This window comes from Gorilla gorilla, chromosome 7 (genome assembly GCF_029281585.2).
Source record: "Gorilla gorilla gorilla isolate KB3781 chromosome 7, NHGRI_mGorGor1-v2.1_pri, whole genome shotgun sequence".
Classification (NCBI taxonomy): Eukaryota; Metazoa; Chordata; class Mammalia; order Primates; family Hominidae; genus Gorilla; species Gorilla gorilla.
This window is the reverse complement of record NC_073231.2, coordinates 78,413,335-78,429,283: the sequence shown is the minus strand read 5'-3', so window position 1 is coordinate 78,429,283 and position 15,949 is coordinate 78,413,335. Positions and strand designations below refer to the sequence as shown.

General features: G+C 42.8%; 1 protein-coding gene across 2 annotated transcripts in view; it reads left to right on the top strand.

The window, feature by feature from the left end:
- Positions 1-4,442: 4,442 nt before the first annotated feature.
- FNTA (farnesyltransferase, CAAX box, subunit alpha) overlaps positions 4,443-15,949 on the top strand; it is a 29,486-nt gene continuing 17,979 nt past the window's right edge. Inside the window, exons 1-3 of one of the 2 annotated variants that reach the window (XM_031013583.3) lie at positions 4,443-4,715; positions 7,264-7,349; positions 12,281-12,395. In XM_031013583.3, the coding sequence (XP_030869443.1) occupies positions 4,495-4,715; positions 7,264-7,349; positions 12,281-12,395 (422 nt within the window). In that variant the 5' untranslated portion in view covers positions 4,443-4,494. The remainder of the gene's footprint in view (positions 4,716-7,263; positions 7,350-12,280; positions 12,396-15,949) is intronic. The other variant, XM_055349171.2, reaches the window with a different exon arrangement.

Below are 15,949 nucleotides of genomic sequence, written 5' to 3'. Positions count from 1 at the left end.
CAGCATTAAATGGACTAAGACACCAGGGAAGCCAAGCATGTGATTAGAGGATTGGAACTTTCAGCCATCCCCACCTCTGGGAATGGGAGAAGGGCTAGAGGTTGAGTCAATCACCAGTGACCAATGATTTAATCAACTGGGCCTATGTAATGAAGCATCTATAAAAGCCCTAACTGAAGAGGCTCAGAGAGCTTCAGGGTTGCTGAGAAAGGATGTATCCACATGCAAGAGGGTAGCAGACCCCAAACTCCACGGGAACAGCAGCTCCCATGCTCAGAACCCTTCCAGACCTCACTCTATGTACCTCCTCACCGGGATCATTTGTAATATCCTTTATAATAAACCAGTAAACATAAGTAATGTGGTTCCCTGCATTCTATGAGCCATTATAGCAAATTGTCAAACGTGGGGTTGCAGGAACCCCTGAGTTATAGCCAGTTTGTTAGAAGTTCAGGTGATAACCTGGGACTTGTGACTGGCATCTGAAGTGGGAGAGCAGTCTTGTGGGACAGAGCCCTTAACCTGTGGGGTCTCCACTAGCTCAGGGTAGTTAGTGTCATAACCGAATTGTAGTTTACCCATCTGGTGTCAGTAGGGTTGGATGATTGCTTAATGTGAAGGAAAACCTCACATATTTGGTGTCAGAAGTGTTGTGAGTAGAGGAAACAAGTGTTTTTCTTTTTTTTTGAGACAGAGTCTCGCTCTGTCGCCCAGGTTGGAGTGCAGTGGCATGATCTCGGCTCACTGCAACCTCCTCCATCTCCTGGGTTCAAGCAGTTCTGCTACCTCAGCCTCCCAAGAAGCTGGGATTACAGGCGCCCGCCACCATGCCCAGCTAATTTTTGCATTTTTAGTAGACACGGGGTTTCACCATGTTGGCCAGGCTGGTCTCAAACTCCTGACCTCAGGTGATCCGCCTGCCTTGGCCTCCCAGAGTGCTGGGATTACAGGTGTGAGCCACCGCACCTGGCCGTCTTTTTCTTTTTTTATATTTTTTTGAGACAGGCTGTCACTCTGTTGCCCAGGCTGGAGTGCAGTGGTGTGATCATGGCTCATTGTAGCCTTGACTTCCTGAGCTCAAGTGATCCTCCCACCTCAGCTTCCTGAGTACCTGGGATTACAGGCACATGTCACCACGTCCAACTAATTTTTGTATTTTTTTAGAGTTGGGGTCTGGCTATGTTGCCCAGGCTAGTCTCAAACTCCTGGCCTCATGTGATCCTCCTGCTTTGTCCTCCTAAAGTGCTGTAGTTACAGATGTGAGCCACTGTGCCCAGCCATGATTTTCTTTTAACCACACTTATTAGTGTATGACCTTTAGTTCATATGTTTCATTTTTGCATAGTATTCCATTATATGACTATACCACATTGTACTCTTGATGAGCATGTTGGTTGTTTCTGGTCTGTGGCTATTGCAATGTGTTTCCAGTACTGTTGTTCTGTGTTCTGATGCATGTGAGTGCACCATTTAAAAAAAAAAAAAAAAAAAAAATATATATATATATATATATATATCTGGCCAGGCACGGTCGCTCACGCCTGTAATCCCAGCACTTTGGGAGGCCGAGGCAGCTGGATCATGAGGTCAGGAGTTCGAGACCAGTCTGGCCAACATAGTGAAACCCCATCTCTACTAAAAATACAAAAAATTAACCAGGTGTGGTGGTGTGTGCCTGTAATCCCAGCTACTCGGGAGGCTGAGGGCTGAGGCAGAAGAATCGCGTGAACCTGGGAAGCAGAGGTTGCAGTGAGCCGAGACCATGCCATTGCACTCCAGCCTGGGGAACAGTGGGAGACTCTGTCTCAAAAAAAAAAAAAAAAAAAAAAAAAAAAAAAAATATATATATATATATATATATATATGTATCTTAGCATTACTGGGTGTCTTAGTCGTTTTGTGTTACCATAATAGAATACCTGAGGCTGGTAATTTATAAAGAAAAGAGGTTTATTTGACTCATGATTCTGGAGGCCAAAAGGTTCAAGACTGGGTAGCTTTATCTAGTGAGGGCCTCAGGCTGCTTCAACTCATGGGGGGAAAGTGGAAGGGGGGTAGTATGTGCAAGGAGATCACATAGCAAGAGGGGAAGCAAGAGAGAGAAACCAAGGAAGACAGCTAATCTATTCTGCAAGAGCAAGAACCCACTTATCCTTGAGGTAGGGCATTCATCTATTCATGAGGAATGACCCAAACAGCTCCCACTAGGCCCTGCCTCTCAACCCTGAATGAGTTTTGGTAGGGACAAAACACATCCAAACTATAGCACTGGGTGATAACAATGTGTATCTTTAGCTTTCCTACATAATGCCAACCTATTTTCCAAAGCCACTTGGAATTGTTAAGCTTTTCCATTTTTGCCAGCGTAGTGGATGTGTATGGTATATAAAGATATTTCTAATTTGCATTTTCTTGATTACTAATGAGATTGATCATCTCTTCATGCATTTATTTGCCATTTTGGGTTTTCTGTTTTGCGCAGAATCTTAAGCTTTTATGTTTTGCCTTTCGCATTGAAGTCTATGTAGTATAACGTAGGGATGCAATTTCTTTTCCTCTGTGGGTGCCCAATTGACCCAGCACCATTGTTCAGAACACCGTCCTTTTCTCAATCTTCTGCAATGAAGGCTTTGTCTAGTCTCAAGCATCCACATATGCATGGATCTGTTTGTGAGTTCTCTACTGTGTCCCATTATTTGATTTAGCTATTTCTGCCCTAATACTATACCCTCTTTGAACAAAAAGAGGATGATTTAATGCTAATATATGGAGTGGAGAAATTCAACAAGGCCTGTCTGTTCAGGTTTTCCTTGGCCTCACTGTTTCTCCCTGCAACACCCAGTGGGAGAGGAGCCCTCTGGAACTAGGGTTTAGTTTCTTTACAGCCAGCTGTCACATAGAAAGGCAGGGCTGGAGGAAGGTTAGAGTAGTATTTTCAGGTGCCACGGCTGGCTTTGGGGGAAAAGGGTTCTGGTTTCTATGACCTGCCAAGGGGAAGAGAGATTCTGGTTGCTGTGGCTTGCTTCAGAGAGGAAGAGTGGCCACAGAGAGGAGGGCAGGAGAAGGTCAGAGAGAGACTGTGATTGTGAAGCTGATGCTTAGACCTTCATTTGGGATATTCTTTTCTGAGCCCCAACAACATACATTCATATGACCCATTGTTAATGAAAAGAGTCAAACTCTGGAAAATATTGAAGAGATTTATTCTGAGCCAAATATGAGTGATAAATGGCCTGTGACGCAGCCCTTAAGAGATCTTGAGAACATGTGCCCAGGGTGGTTGGGGCACAGTGGGGTTTTATACATTTTCGGGAGGCATAAGACATCAATCAAATACATGTAAGATACACATTGGTTCCTTTGGAAGGACAAGACAACTCAAAGTGCAGGGAGAGGGGTGCTTCCGAGTCCTAAGTAGATTTAAATATGTTCTGATTAGCAATTGGTTGTTATCTATAGAATGTCCAGGTTGTGATAAGGGGTTGTGGAGACCAAAGTTTTATTATGCAGATGAAGCCTCCAAGTAGCAGGCTTCAGAAAGAATAGATTGTAAATGTTTCTCATCAGACTTAAGGTCGGCCTTGATGTTAATGGCCCACCCCCACCCCCACACCCTTCCATCATGGCCTGAACAAGTTTTTCAGGTTAACTTTGGAAAGCCCTTGGCAGAGAGGAAGGGTCTATTCAGATGGTTTGGTGTTGGGTTCAGAATTTTATTTTTTGGTTTACACCATTATATCCGATCATATATAAATACAAACAAAAACTTCACCAAATATTACTGTCTTTTTCTAATGGTGTGTGTGTTTTGGGACAGGATCTCTGTGCCTCAGACTGGAGTGCAGTGGTGATTTCTGCTCACTGCAGCATCAAACTCCCAGCTCAAGCGATCCTCCCACTTCAGCCTTCCGAGTAGCTGGAACCACAGACACCCACATGATGCCCAGCTAATTTTTGTATTTTTGGTAGAGATGGGGTCGCATTAGATTGCCCAGGCTGGTCTCGACCTCCCGCGCTCACATGATCCTCCCGCCGCGGCCTCCGAGCGGCTGGGATCAGGCGTGAATCACCGCGCCCGGGCTTTATATTTCGTTTTGAAAATGCTGAGATGGACGCAAAGGGCTGAGTGCTCAGTGTCCCCCAGTCACCCTCAGTTGCAGCTTCCGTCCAAAGAAGGAATCGCCCTCTCCCTGCTGGGGCCACTAACAGCACTAACACGGTCCGAATGGCATCTGCAAAGCTCTGGAAGGGCGACAGATGGGAAGACGCGTGGGAGCCTGGGGGATCTCGGGAGAGCCGCGCAACCTCGCGGCGGACGCAGCCAGCACCCGCACACTCCCACCCACACCCCGGCAGCCCGCCAAGACTCTCTGGCCCGCACCTCTATGGTAGGAAACCCAGAAAACAGGAAGTGGCCTCGAGAGGGGGAAGGGAGGGGCGGGGCCTCCTGGGGGCGGGGCCTCCGCCACCACCTCAGCTGCGGACCGAGGCGAGATGGCGGCCACCGAGGGGGTCGGGGAGGCTGCGCAAGGCGGCGAGCCCGGGCAGCCGGAGCAGCCCCCGCCCCAGCCGCACCCACCGCCGCCCCAGCCGCACCCACCGCCGCCCCAGCAGCAGCACAAGGAAGAGATGGCGGCCGAGGCTGGGGAAGCCGTGGCGTCCCCCATGGACGACGGGTTTGTGAGCCTGGACTCGCCCTCCTATGTCCTGTACAGGTAACGCCCCCGCGGCGGCCGCGGCTCGGGACACTCACTGGAGGCCCAGCGGCCCCAAGACCCGCGGCGCGCGGTTCCGGCCCCGGCGCGCCAGGCCGAAGTTCCCGTGGCGCCGCGTGGGCCGGTGCATGGCGCTGGGCCCGGGCGGCTGCCGGGAGGTCGCCGCTTCCCAGGGCGGCGCCGGCGCGAGACCGCGGGGACGCGAAGCAGCGAGGTCTCGGCTTCCCGCCTGCTTTAAGCCACGCGGAAACTGCTGCACCCTTGACTGCACTCGTTCAGCTGTTCCGGCGTCGCGATTCGTAAATATAAGAAATTTCCCGCTCTCTTCCACGGCTTCCCAGAACGCTGTGTCGCTAACAACCAGTGAATACCCAAGGGCTAGGGTGCAGTTCTGGTAGCCGGGCAGGAAACCAGGGCCAGATTTGCTCACCCTAAAAACGAAGTGTGAGGGCTTCCAGTGGCTGGCTCTGCTTGGAGCCCAGAGACATTTTCATCCAATCTGTATTTTAGCGCCTCGTATCAGCCAGGCTAAAGGCTGAAAAGAGATTTGCTACTGAACCTCTCTTAAGTCTCCCTGCATCGCCTCGTACATAATACAAGTGAGGTGTACTGGGGACTGCGGTAACTTTCTTGCCTCTGTCACCCCGTCTTTGCTGACACCCAGTTCCATCAGTTCTTTGCTTTCAGATGGTAATGTTGATTCCTAATTCCCTGTGAACCTGCAGAGATAATCGCCTTAGGTCTTACTTCTGTAGTTCTAGGTAAATCCATTCGATGGCTTGTTTACCTTGATTTTGTGAATGAGTAGAAGTCACTACCCATATATATTTTTTTGATTGGAGATAATGTTTTACTGATTTAAATTGGTATCCCTATAATCCTCAAATCTGCTCTCTGGATTGTGAAATACTCAGGTTCTCACATGACTGTGGGTGATTTCCTGGTGACTAAATACAGCATTACCTTTCCCAGGCCACTGCCCCAGGCTCTAGGTGTCACGTCTTAGGTCATGATTTCACTTGTATTTCTCCCTGTATAATGGACACAATTTCTAGCATTGCGCATTGGATGCCACAGAATCTCTGCTGTCAACAGCTGATCATTATAGAGAAATAAAAAGTGAAAGGAAGGGCGGGCGCGGTGGCTCACGCCTGTAATCCCAGCACTTTGGGAGGCCGAGGCGGGCGGATCACCTGAGGTCAGGAGTTCCAGACTAACCTGGCCAACATGGTGAAACCCTGTCTCTACTAAAAATACAAAAATTAGCCGGGCGTGGTGGCGGGCACCTGTAATTCCAGCTACTCGGGAGGCTGAGGCAGGAGAATCGCTTTAACCCAGGAGGCAGAGGTTGCAGTGAGCGGAGATTGCGCCATTGCACCCCAGCCTGGACAAGAGCGTGACTCCATCTCAAAAAAAAAAAAAAAAAAGTGAAAGGAAAAGAATATAAGTGAAAGTGTTTAAGAGAAATTTTGTTACACTGGGTAGGTAGTTCACAGAAATTTCTGTAAGCACTCACTGTTGTCACTATACAGTTATGTTAGCATTGCTTATTAAGTAGTCATTGAATGCCGCCTGTGTGCTGTGGATGTTTTAAGTGCTTAACGTCTATTATCTCATTTAATCCTCCCAATACCCTTCTAAGGTTGGTAGGTAATAATACTGCCCTGATTTTATAAATGGTGAAACTGAGGCCCCAATAAGTAACTTTCTGAAGGTCACACAGCTAGTAAGTGCTCCAGCCAATGTTACGACTTAGGCAGTTGTCAGATTCCAGAGCCTGTCTTATTAATGATCACCTGCGCCACCTCTTGAGTAAATTAATAGTACTTATTTTTATCTTAAAATGTCAATTCCTAGTATTTTGTTACTCAAACGTTTTAAAAATGCTGACTGACTCAAAGAATCTTACTAGACCAATGAGTTAGATTGATTTCTAAGTTAAAAATACTGTGAGGCCAGGAGCGGTGGCTCACACCTGTAATGCCAGCACTTTGGGAGGCCGAGGCGGGCAGATCACCAGGTCAAGAGATTGAGACCATCCTGGCCAACATGGTGAAACCCCATCTCTACTAAAAATACAAAAATTAGCTGGGCGTGGTGGCGCACGCCTGTAGTCCCAGCTACTCGGGAGGCTGAGGCAGAAGAATCGGTTGAACCCAGGAGGCGGAGGTTGCAGTGAGCTGAGATGACACCACTGCACTCCAGCCTGGGCGACAGAGTGAGATTCCGTCTCAAAAAAATAAAATAAAAAAAAGAACTGTCTATTTGCTGCAAAAACTTGTTTTTCTACTTATAAAACTTTAAATTTGGAAACTGTTGATTAACTTTTCAGCATCTGAGGGTTATTTGGTTTAATTTTACTTTAATAGTTTAATACGTAAAACATATTGGCAAAACTTGGTCATGAAGAATCCAACCATGATTACATTATGAGCCCTGTAAGTTATTAATATCAATGTAACTGTAATTATTGTCATTTTAAAAACACTAGAGTCCCTTTTCTTCTGTATTTGAATGTAACCACTGGTTGGGGAATGTCTATTTTCAGGGACAGAGCAGAATGGGCTGATATAGATCCAGTGCCGCAGAATGATGGCCCCAATCCCGTGGTCCAGATCATTTATAGTGACAAATGTAAGTTTGTTTATATTAGGAAAAGGTCTGTAAGTTAAATATAGTAGCAGAATTGGAATTCACAACTATGTAGCAAGATAGATGACAAATTTCTGTCTAATAAAAATCTGAATGACTTAAGATGAGTTAATTTTGTGTTTTTTTATGTGTGTGTGTGATTTAGCTTTATGATTAAAAGTTTTATTTTGCCCAAAGACTGGACATATTCTAAATAATAAACGTTACAGTATAGTAGATAATAGCTACTATGTGATTGTGGTTTTCTTTTCTTTGCTGGAGACTCCACCGCCAGGGAGATTATGCATGTACCACACAATATAAATGAGTTACTGTTTTTAGAATAAACTTTGGTTGCTGAAACATCAGGATTTAAACATATATTTTGGCAGTGAAGTGTTCAGCTCAGTTGGAATACATTTATTGGTATTAAAATGAGTGGATTTTTTTCTTTGACAAAATATTCTTTTGTAATGAATGTGAAAGTGTAAATTGAAGGTCGTGGAAATGTTAATTGTTAGTTCTTCTAGGAAAGGGAAAATGAATAAAATGGAATGATAGTTTTGTAATTTTATGTATATATATTTCTTTCAGTTAAGGCTTTTCTAAGATCATTCTTTTACAAAAGCATTTTTTTCTGCTAATAAAATGACAATAAATGTTTAAAAAAGCATAATGATAGGTTTGCCTTATTAAGTGTGCAGATATATTACTAAACTTAATGATTAAGTGGAAGTAGCACAGAAGTAGATTTGTAAAGACTCGAGAAATAGATCCTCACTCTATGAAAGCTTAATATGTGATAAAAAGGACATTTTATACCTTTATGAAAAGGGTGGATTAATCAAATAATGGTTGGAACAGTTGGCTGTGCACTTAGATAAAAGCAGAGTTGTATCCCTATCATTCTTAGGATGGAGAAGGTATTATTAGGCAAGATGTAAACCTCAGAATCGATTAAGGAGAAGGTCAGAATATATAACTGCACGGAAATGCAAAACTCTCATACTTTGAGAGATAGTATATATGAAGAGACAATTCACAAAATAGAAATATCTATGAAGAGATATACCTTACTAGTGATCAGAGAAATATAAACCATAACATATTCAGATTCATAAGTACTTATAACAGAGATGTTGGGGGAAACTAATATAATCATATGTTTCCATTGAGGATAAATTAACCTTTTTGCAAGGTATAAAATTAACATTTTGGGCCAGGCGCGGTGGCTCACGCCTGTAATCCCAGTACTTTGGGAGGCTGAGGTGGGCAGATCACCTAAGGTTAGGAGTTTGAGACTAGCCTGGCCAACGTGGCGAAACCCTGTCTCTACTAAAAATACAAAAATTAGCTGGGCGTGGTGGCAGGCGCCTGTAATCCCAGCTACTCAGGAGGCTGAGGCAGGAGAATTGCTTGAACCCGAGAGGTGGAGGTTGCAGTGAGCCACGATCACGCCATTGCACTGTAGTCTGGACGACAAGAGCAAAACTCTGTCTCAAAAAAAAAAAAAAAAAAAATTAACATTGTGAATTCTTACATACACCATGGTTAGAAACCCTAAAGGAAAAGATAAGTTTGACCTGTCAACCGTTTATAGACAAATATATCAATTTAAAACTTACACAGCAGAAGAAACCATGAGCAAGTTAAAAAGCAAGCAGCAGTGTGGAAGAAGGTATGTCATTTAAACAGGATCCATATTAAAACTGAGACGTTTTTACAACAGGATAAGGAGACAGAGAGTTTAATCAAAAAATGGACAAAGGGTATGAACTGGCAATTCACAGAAAAGAAAATCCCATTGGCCAATAAAATAGGAAGAATCCTTTATCATTAGGAATGACAGGTTAAAATGAGAATTCCATTTTCCACCCATGATTTAAGTGGCAGAAATGAAAACTGTCTTGATATTATATTAGGTATTAAGATATATGAAGAGCTCCATACATTTCATATGGGAGTTTTCGAATGTTTAGCCACTTTGGAAAGTAGTTTGGTATATCTGTTAAAACTGGAAAATGCACTTATCTTACAACCTAGCAGTGTGTTGCTTCTAATTTAATATTGGGTTCATTCTGGCACATGGCATGAGAAGATATGCACAGGAGGTTAAAAGCACAGATTTGGAGCCAGACCATCTGGTTCAAATTCTAACTTCACATTTTACTGACTGTGTAATCTTGGACAAGTTATTTAACTCCTATGTGCCTCTGTTTCCACCTGTGTAAAATGAGGATCTTGGTAGTAACTATAGATGTAGTAAATTATTTACATAAAATAGTAGAATACTGTCTGGCTCATAGTAAGCACTATATATGTTAGCTACTATAATTTGCAGCATTTTTTGAAAAAGCAAGATATTGGAAGCTATATGTCTATCTTCTGGATAAATGGATAAAATAAAATGTATCATTGTCATACAGTTAATACTATATAACCGTTAAGAGGATTTAGATCTATTATAACATGAACAGATCTCAGAAACAATGTTGAGTTAAAAAAGTCAAAGTTTTAGAAACTTCGAGCATGACAATATGTTGTTTATAATTTTTTTTTTTTTTTTGAGATGGAGTTTCGCTCTTGTTGCCCGGGCTGGAGTGCAATGGCGTGATCTTGGCTCACTGCGACCTCCGCCTCCCGGGTTCAAGTGATTCTCCTGCCTCAGCCGCCCGAGTAGCTGGGATTACAGGCTTGCGACATCACACCTGGCTAATTTTGCATTTTTAGTAGAGACGGGGTTTCTCCATGTTGGTTAGGCTGGTCTGGAACTCCTGACCTCAGGTGATCCGCCCACCTCGGCCTCCCAGAGTGCTGGGATTACAAGCGTGAGCTACCGCGCCTGGTCTGTTGTTTATAATGTTTGAATTAAAAGAATAATGTTTCATTTTACCTTTTACAGTGAATCGGATTTTGGTTGTTTACATAGGAACCTGAGGCTTTGGAGCTATCCCAGCCTGATAGCCTCCCAGTTTATTTTATCAGTGTGCATATGTGTATGTTTTATGTGTGTCTGTGTGTGTGTGTGTAAGATAATGTATTATATATATACATTTGTATACATAGTTAATATGTTACCATTTTGTTTTAAATTTGAAATTATTTGGAAGCTTGGTTCTTTTTTTTTTTTTTTTTTTTGAGACAGACTTTCGCTCTTGTTGCACAGGCTGGAGTACAATGGCGTGATCTCGGCTCACTGCAACCTCTGTCTCCCAGGTTCAAGCGATTCTCGTGCCTCAGCCTTCTGAGTAGCTGGGATTACAGGCACGTGTCACCATGTCCAGCTAATTTTTGTGTTTTTAGTAGAGATGGGGTTTCACCATGTTGGTCAGGCTGGTCTTGAGCTTCTGACCTCAAGTGATCCGCCCACCTCGGCCTCCCAAGGTGCTGAGATTACAGGCCTGAGCCACTGCTCAAATTCAACTTTTTAAAGATAGTGTTTAGAACTAGGTAAACTTTGTATACCTCAGAATTTTGTGAAGAGGAGTAATTGTTCATATTCATGTCTGATACTTTCAGTATTACAGGCTAAAAGGAAAAAACTGTTTCTCTATAGTCAAAATACTTCGACACCAAATGTTTGGATTTTTCACACCAAGCAATTTTCTGTAGACACCAACTAGTTGCCCTACAATTTAATTCAGTTCTGACATTACCCAGAGTTAGCACAGATCCCACAGGCTAAGGGATCAGTGCTGCAACATCCATCCCACTTCAGATGCCATTGCAAGTAGTGGGTCACCACATTACCCACATCTAATATTCTACTTGGCTGTAAATGACCCCTTTCTGTTTTTTTCTTTTCAGAGACAGGCTCTCACTATGTTTCCCAGCCTGGTCTCAAACTCTTGGGCTCAAGCAGTCCTTCTGCCTCAGCCTCCCGAGTAGCTGGGAGTACAGGTGCAAACCACCATACCTGGCAGTTCCTTTTTTTTTTTTTGAGACAGTGTTGTGCTGTCACCCAGGCTGGGTGCTTGCGATCATGGCTCACTGCAGCCTTGACCTCCCAGGCTCAAGCGATCCTTCTACCTCTGCCTCCCGAGTAGCTGTGACTGCAGGCCTGGATCACCACGCCCGATTAATTTCTATATTTTTTGTAGAGGCAGAGTTTCCCTAAGTTGCCCAGGCTAATTTTAAACTGCTGGGTTCAAGTGATCTGCCTGCCTCCGTCTTTTGTTTGTTTTTTTTTGTAATCCAATGCTCCCAATAAATATCCTTGAATACTTGCACACATATGGGAGTATATTTGTGAGAACTTTCTAGAGCTGGAATTACTGGGTCAAAGAGTATGTACATTTTAATGATTTGTTGTAGAAGTATTTGTACTAGTTTACACTATCTTTAATAATGTACGAGTGAAAAATGCAAAGCTCAGAGTGTGATGGGATCTCGTTTGCATAAAAATGAAGGATGGAATTAGGCTATATACTTGTAGATGCATAGAATATATTTGGAAGGATACACTAGAATGAGTTAATAATGGTTGCTTCTGGGGAGGAGGCTTGGGAATTTAGTGGAATGGAAATCTAGTGTGAACCTTTTTGTACTGTTTGAGTTTTCTGCCTTTGGGCATATTTTTCAGTTAAAAATATGATCAAAATGTCAGAAAAACAGCTATATGAATATATTTGAATATATGCACCCCTAATTTTTCTTTTATACATAAGGCCTATGGGAGATATGGAATCTGGCATGAACTCATGCACACACGTAAGCAGTAAGCATACAGTTATACATAAATAGTCCATGCTTTTTGTGGCTGAGGCACTAGGGCATTATTAGGGTGGCGGCCACAGCCATTTGAGTTTATTTTGCTTGTTGGTATAAATGATACACAGGCCAATAAAATATCTTTATAGGTATAGTGACATTATACATTATAGTGCTAATTTTAAGTAAGATGGTCCTAATGTAGTTGTGTGCTCTGTCTCTAGTTAGAGATGTTTATGATTACTTCCGAGCTGTCCTGCAGCGTGATGAAAGAAGTGAACGAGCTTTTAAGCTAACCCGGGATGCTATTGAGTTAAATGCAGCCAATTATACAGTGTGGTAAGTAATACACATCATCAGTATTCCCTGCTTAAATGTTTTACTTCAAGTGGCTTTTCTTTTTTTAAACTGTACTTTATTTTTTTTGGAGGGGGGTGCAGTTTCACTCTTGTTGCCCAGGCTGGAGTAGAATTGGTGCAGTCTTGGCTCACTGCAACCTCTGCCTCCTGGGTTCAAGTGATTCTCCTGCCTCAGCCTTCTGAGTAGCTGGGATTACGGGCGCCCACCACCACGCCCAGCCAATTTTTTTGTATTTTTAGTAGAGACAGGGTTTCACCATGTTGGCCAAGCTGGTCTTGAAATCCTGACCTCAGGTGATCCACTCCCCGCGGCCTCCTAAAGTGTTTGGATTACAGGTGTGAGCCACTGTGCCTGGCCGTTAATTTTTATCAAAATAGCAATTCGCTTATGGGTTTAAAAGTCAGAAGCTGCATGAAAAGTAGCAATCTCCAGCCCAATATTCCCTCCCACTGCCAGTCCCACTCCGCAGAGGTGGTAAGTAACTCTTAGTGATTTTTTTCTTGAATTAACCTCCATATTCTAGATAATTTGCTTAACTGTTATTATTTTTTCATTTTATTTTATTTTATATTTTTACTTTTATTTTTATTTTTTTTGAGATGGAGTCTTGCTTTGTTACCCAGTCTGGAGTGCAATGGCACGATCTCGGCTCACTGCAACCTCTGCCTCCAGGGTTCAATCGATTTTCCTGCCTCAGCCTCCCCAGTAGCTGGGATTACAGGTGCCCGCCACCATGCCTGGCTAATTTTTTATTTTTAGTAGAGATAGGGTTTCACCATGTTGGTCAGGCTGGCCTCGATCTCCTGACCTCGTGATCCGCCCACCTCAGCCTTCCAAAGTGCTGGGATTACAGGCATGAACCACTGTGCCTGGCATATTTTTTTCATTTAAAACATTATTCCTTCTGTGAAAGATAGTTCATTCTCCACTACCCTCCCTCCATCACAAATGAGCACTCAATTTATGTTCATGCTGACACACTTTTTTTTGTTTGTTTGTTTTGAGACGGAGTTTCGCTCTTGTTGCCCAGGTTGGAGTGCAGTGGTGCAATCTCGGCTTACTGCAGCCTCCGCCTACCAGATTCAAGTGATTCTCCTGCCTCAGCCTCCCAGGTAGCTGGGATTACAGGTGTACGCCACCACACCCAGCTAATTTTGTATTTTTAGTAGAGATGGGGTTTCATCATGTTGCTCAGGTTGGTCTCGACCTCCCGACCTCGGGTGATCCACCAGTCTCAGCCTCCCAAAGTACTGGGATTATAGGCGTGAGCCACTGTGCACGGCTGCTGACCCACATTTAATAGTATAATGACATTCCTTCTAACAGTGTCATTTTTGTTTTCTTTGTACCAATAGGTAATTTTTCTTCCAGATGCTCTGCTATATGTGAAGTATCATTTTTCTATTAAACACAGGTCATCCTTCAGTTTCATTTTTCTCTTCACCAGTTGGATGCTGCATACCTGGTTTTCAGCTCATTCATATGTTAGATCCCCTGTGTCCTAGATCGTATACCTTTCTCTTTCTTGATTTACTTTCTCATTTTATAGAGCACATCATTGAGTAGAAAGATGGAAAATAATTTTTGGGATTTACACAATTAAAAATCATTAGTCTCCCTTCAACTTTAGTAATAAAATTCTAGATTGGAAATTATTTTCCCTCAGAATTTTAAAACTCTTTTTCTGTTTCTCTTAGCTTCTTTTCAGGTTGAGAAGATTTCCATTCCTTTGTTTAAAACTTTTCTTTTTATGTTCTGGGGATTTTTCTGGGTTTTTCTGATAATTTCTTCTCATTCCTCTGTTTTCTTTTTCTGGAATGCCTTTTAGTTCTATGTTGTATCTCCTCAATTTTTCTTATTTTCATTTGTTTATTTTTTTCTTTTGAGATAATTTCATCAATTTTATTTTCTAACTCTCGTATGGATTTTTAAAGATTTCTGCATTCATTTTTAATTTGGGGGAGCTGTTTTTTTGTTCTGTGAATATGCTTTTTTTTTTTTTGAGACAGAGTCTCGCTCAGTTGCCCAGGCTGGAGTGCAGTGGCTTGATCTCTGCTCACTGCAAGCTCTGCCTCCTGGGTTCACGCCATTCTCCTGCCTCAGCCTTCCGAGTAGCTGGGACTACGGGCACCTGCCACCACTCCCAGCTAATTTTTTTGTATTTTTTTAGTAGAGACGGGGTTTCACCGTGTTAGCCAGGATGGTCTTGATCTCCTGACCTCGTGATCCGCCCGCCTCGGCCTCCCAAAGTGCTGGGATTACAGGCGTGAGCCACCTCGCCTGGCCTGAATATTCTTTTTTAAATAGCATTGTTTGTGTGTGTGTGTGTGTGTGTGTGTGTGTTCATGGATGTGAGATCTTCTCATCTCTTTTGTTCTCTTTCATATAAATATTTTTCTCAAATGGTTGGTAATTCTTGACTTTCTCTTTATGCGTATAAGAGAGACAGGAAAAATCCTGATTGGAAGCCCTGTGTGTGGCAGGATTTGTCAGCTGAAGGGCTTCACTGTGAAGTTACTGAGTGGGGATGTGGCTGTGTTGTAGTGAAATCTCACTAGTCAGTATTTAAGTCTTTTCTCTTGGACAGTGTGTCTCTCAAAGAGGATTAAGTAGTTTATTGCCTAAGGAGTGTACATTTAACTGCCACAGTTCTGGGGTGTTAGGCAGGGGAAGATGGTAGGAGAGTCTCACTGTTTAGGATACCAACTTCTTGCTTTTTGCAGATCTTATCCTGTTGTAATTTGAAATAGAAACTTTTTTTTTCTAAGTTTGTATATCAACATTTTAAATGTCCTTATTTCCACCCTTTAACTCACCCTGCCTTCCAGTGTGCCTTGTAACCCATTCTGCTTCAGATTTTTCCAGAGAATAAAGCCACTTGTCTCCTTCCCAAGACAGGATGTCACTTCTGCTCAGGGTAGTGGGAACGGTCTTGGCCGCCAAGGACTCTTTATATAGACTTTCCACTGTTTTTAGTCCCAGTTTTGGAAATATGTCATGCCTCTGATTTCTGGAATTTTCTTAAAGTCTTATTCTGTGTTTTAGTTAAATCTTATCTATCTGCTCACACTTCCCATAATGTTGTTGACCTCTTCCAGTTGCCGTGGTATCTTTGTCCCGATTCTCTTTGTTCTTGTGGGTTTATTCCTTTGTTGTCATTTTAGTGGGGTTTTATTAGGGAATGAGAATAAACTTGTTTACTTAATCTACCCTGTTTAACTGGAATTCTCAGTGTGTTTCATCATTTTTGGAACTGACAATACACTTAAAGATTTCCTGTGAGTTTATTGCTGTTTTGAAAGAAGCAGTATACCTGGAATCCTTACCCATAAAAGCCAAGGGCTTATATTTACATGCTCTGGGAAGTCTACTTTTTTCTTTTTTTTGGAATAATAATGGAGAGAAATACTGTTGTCTCTCCTATTTAGCATTTTATTTTATTTTATTTTAATTAATTTTTTTGAGATGGAGTCTCACGGTGTCGCCCAGGCTGGAGTACAGTGACGTGATCTTGGCTCACTGCAACCTCCGTC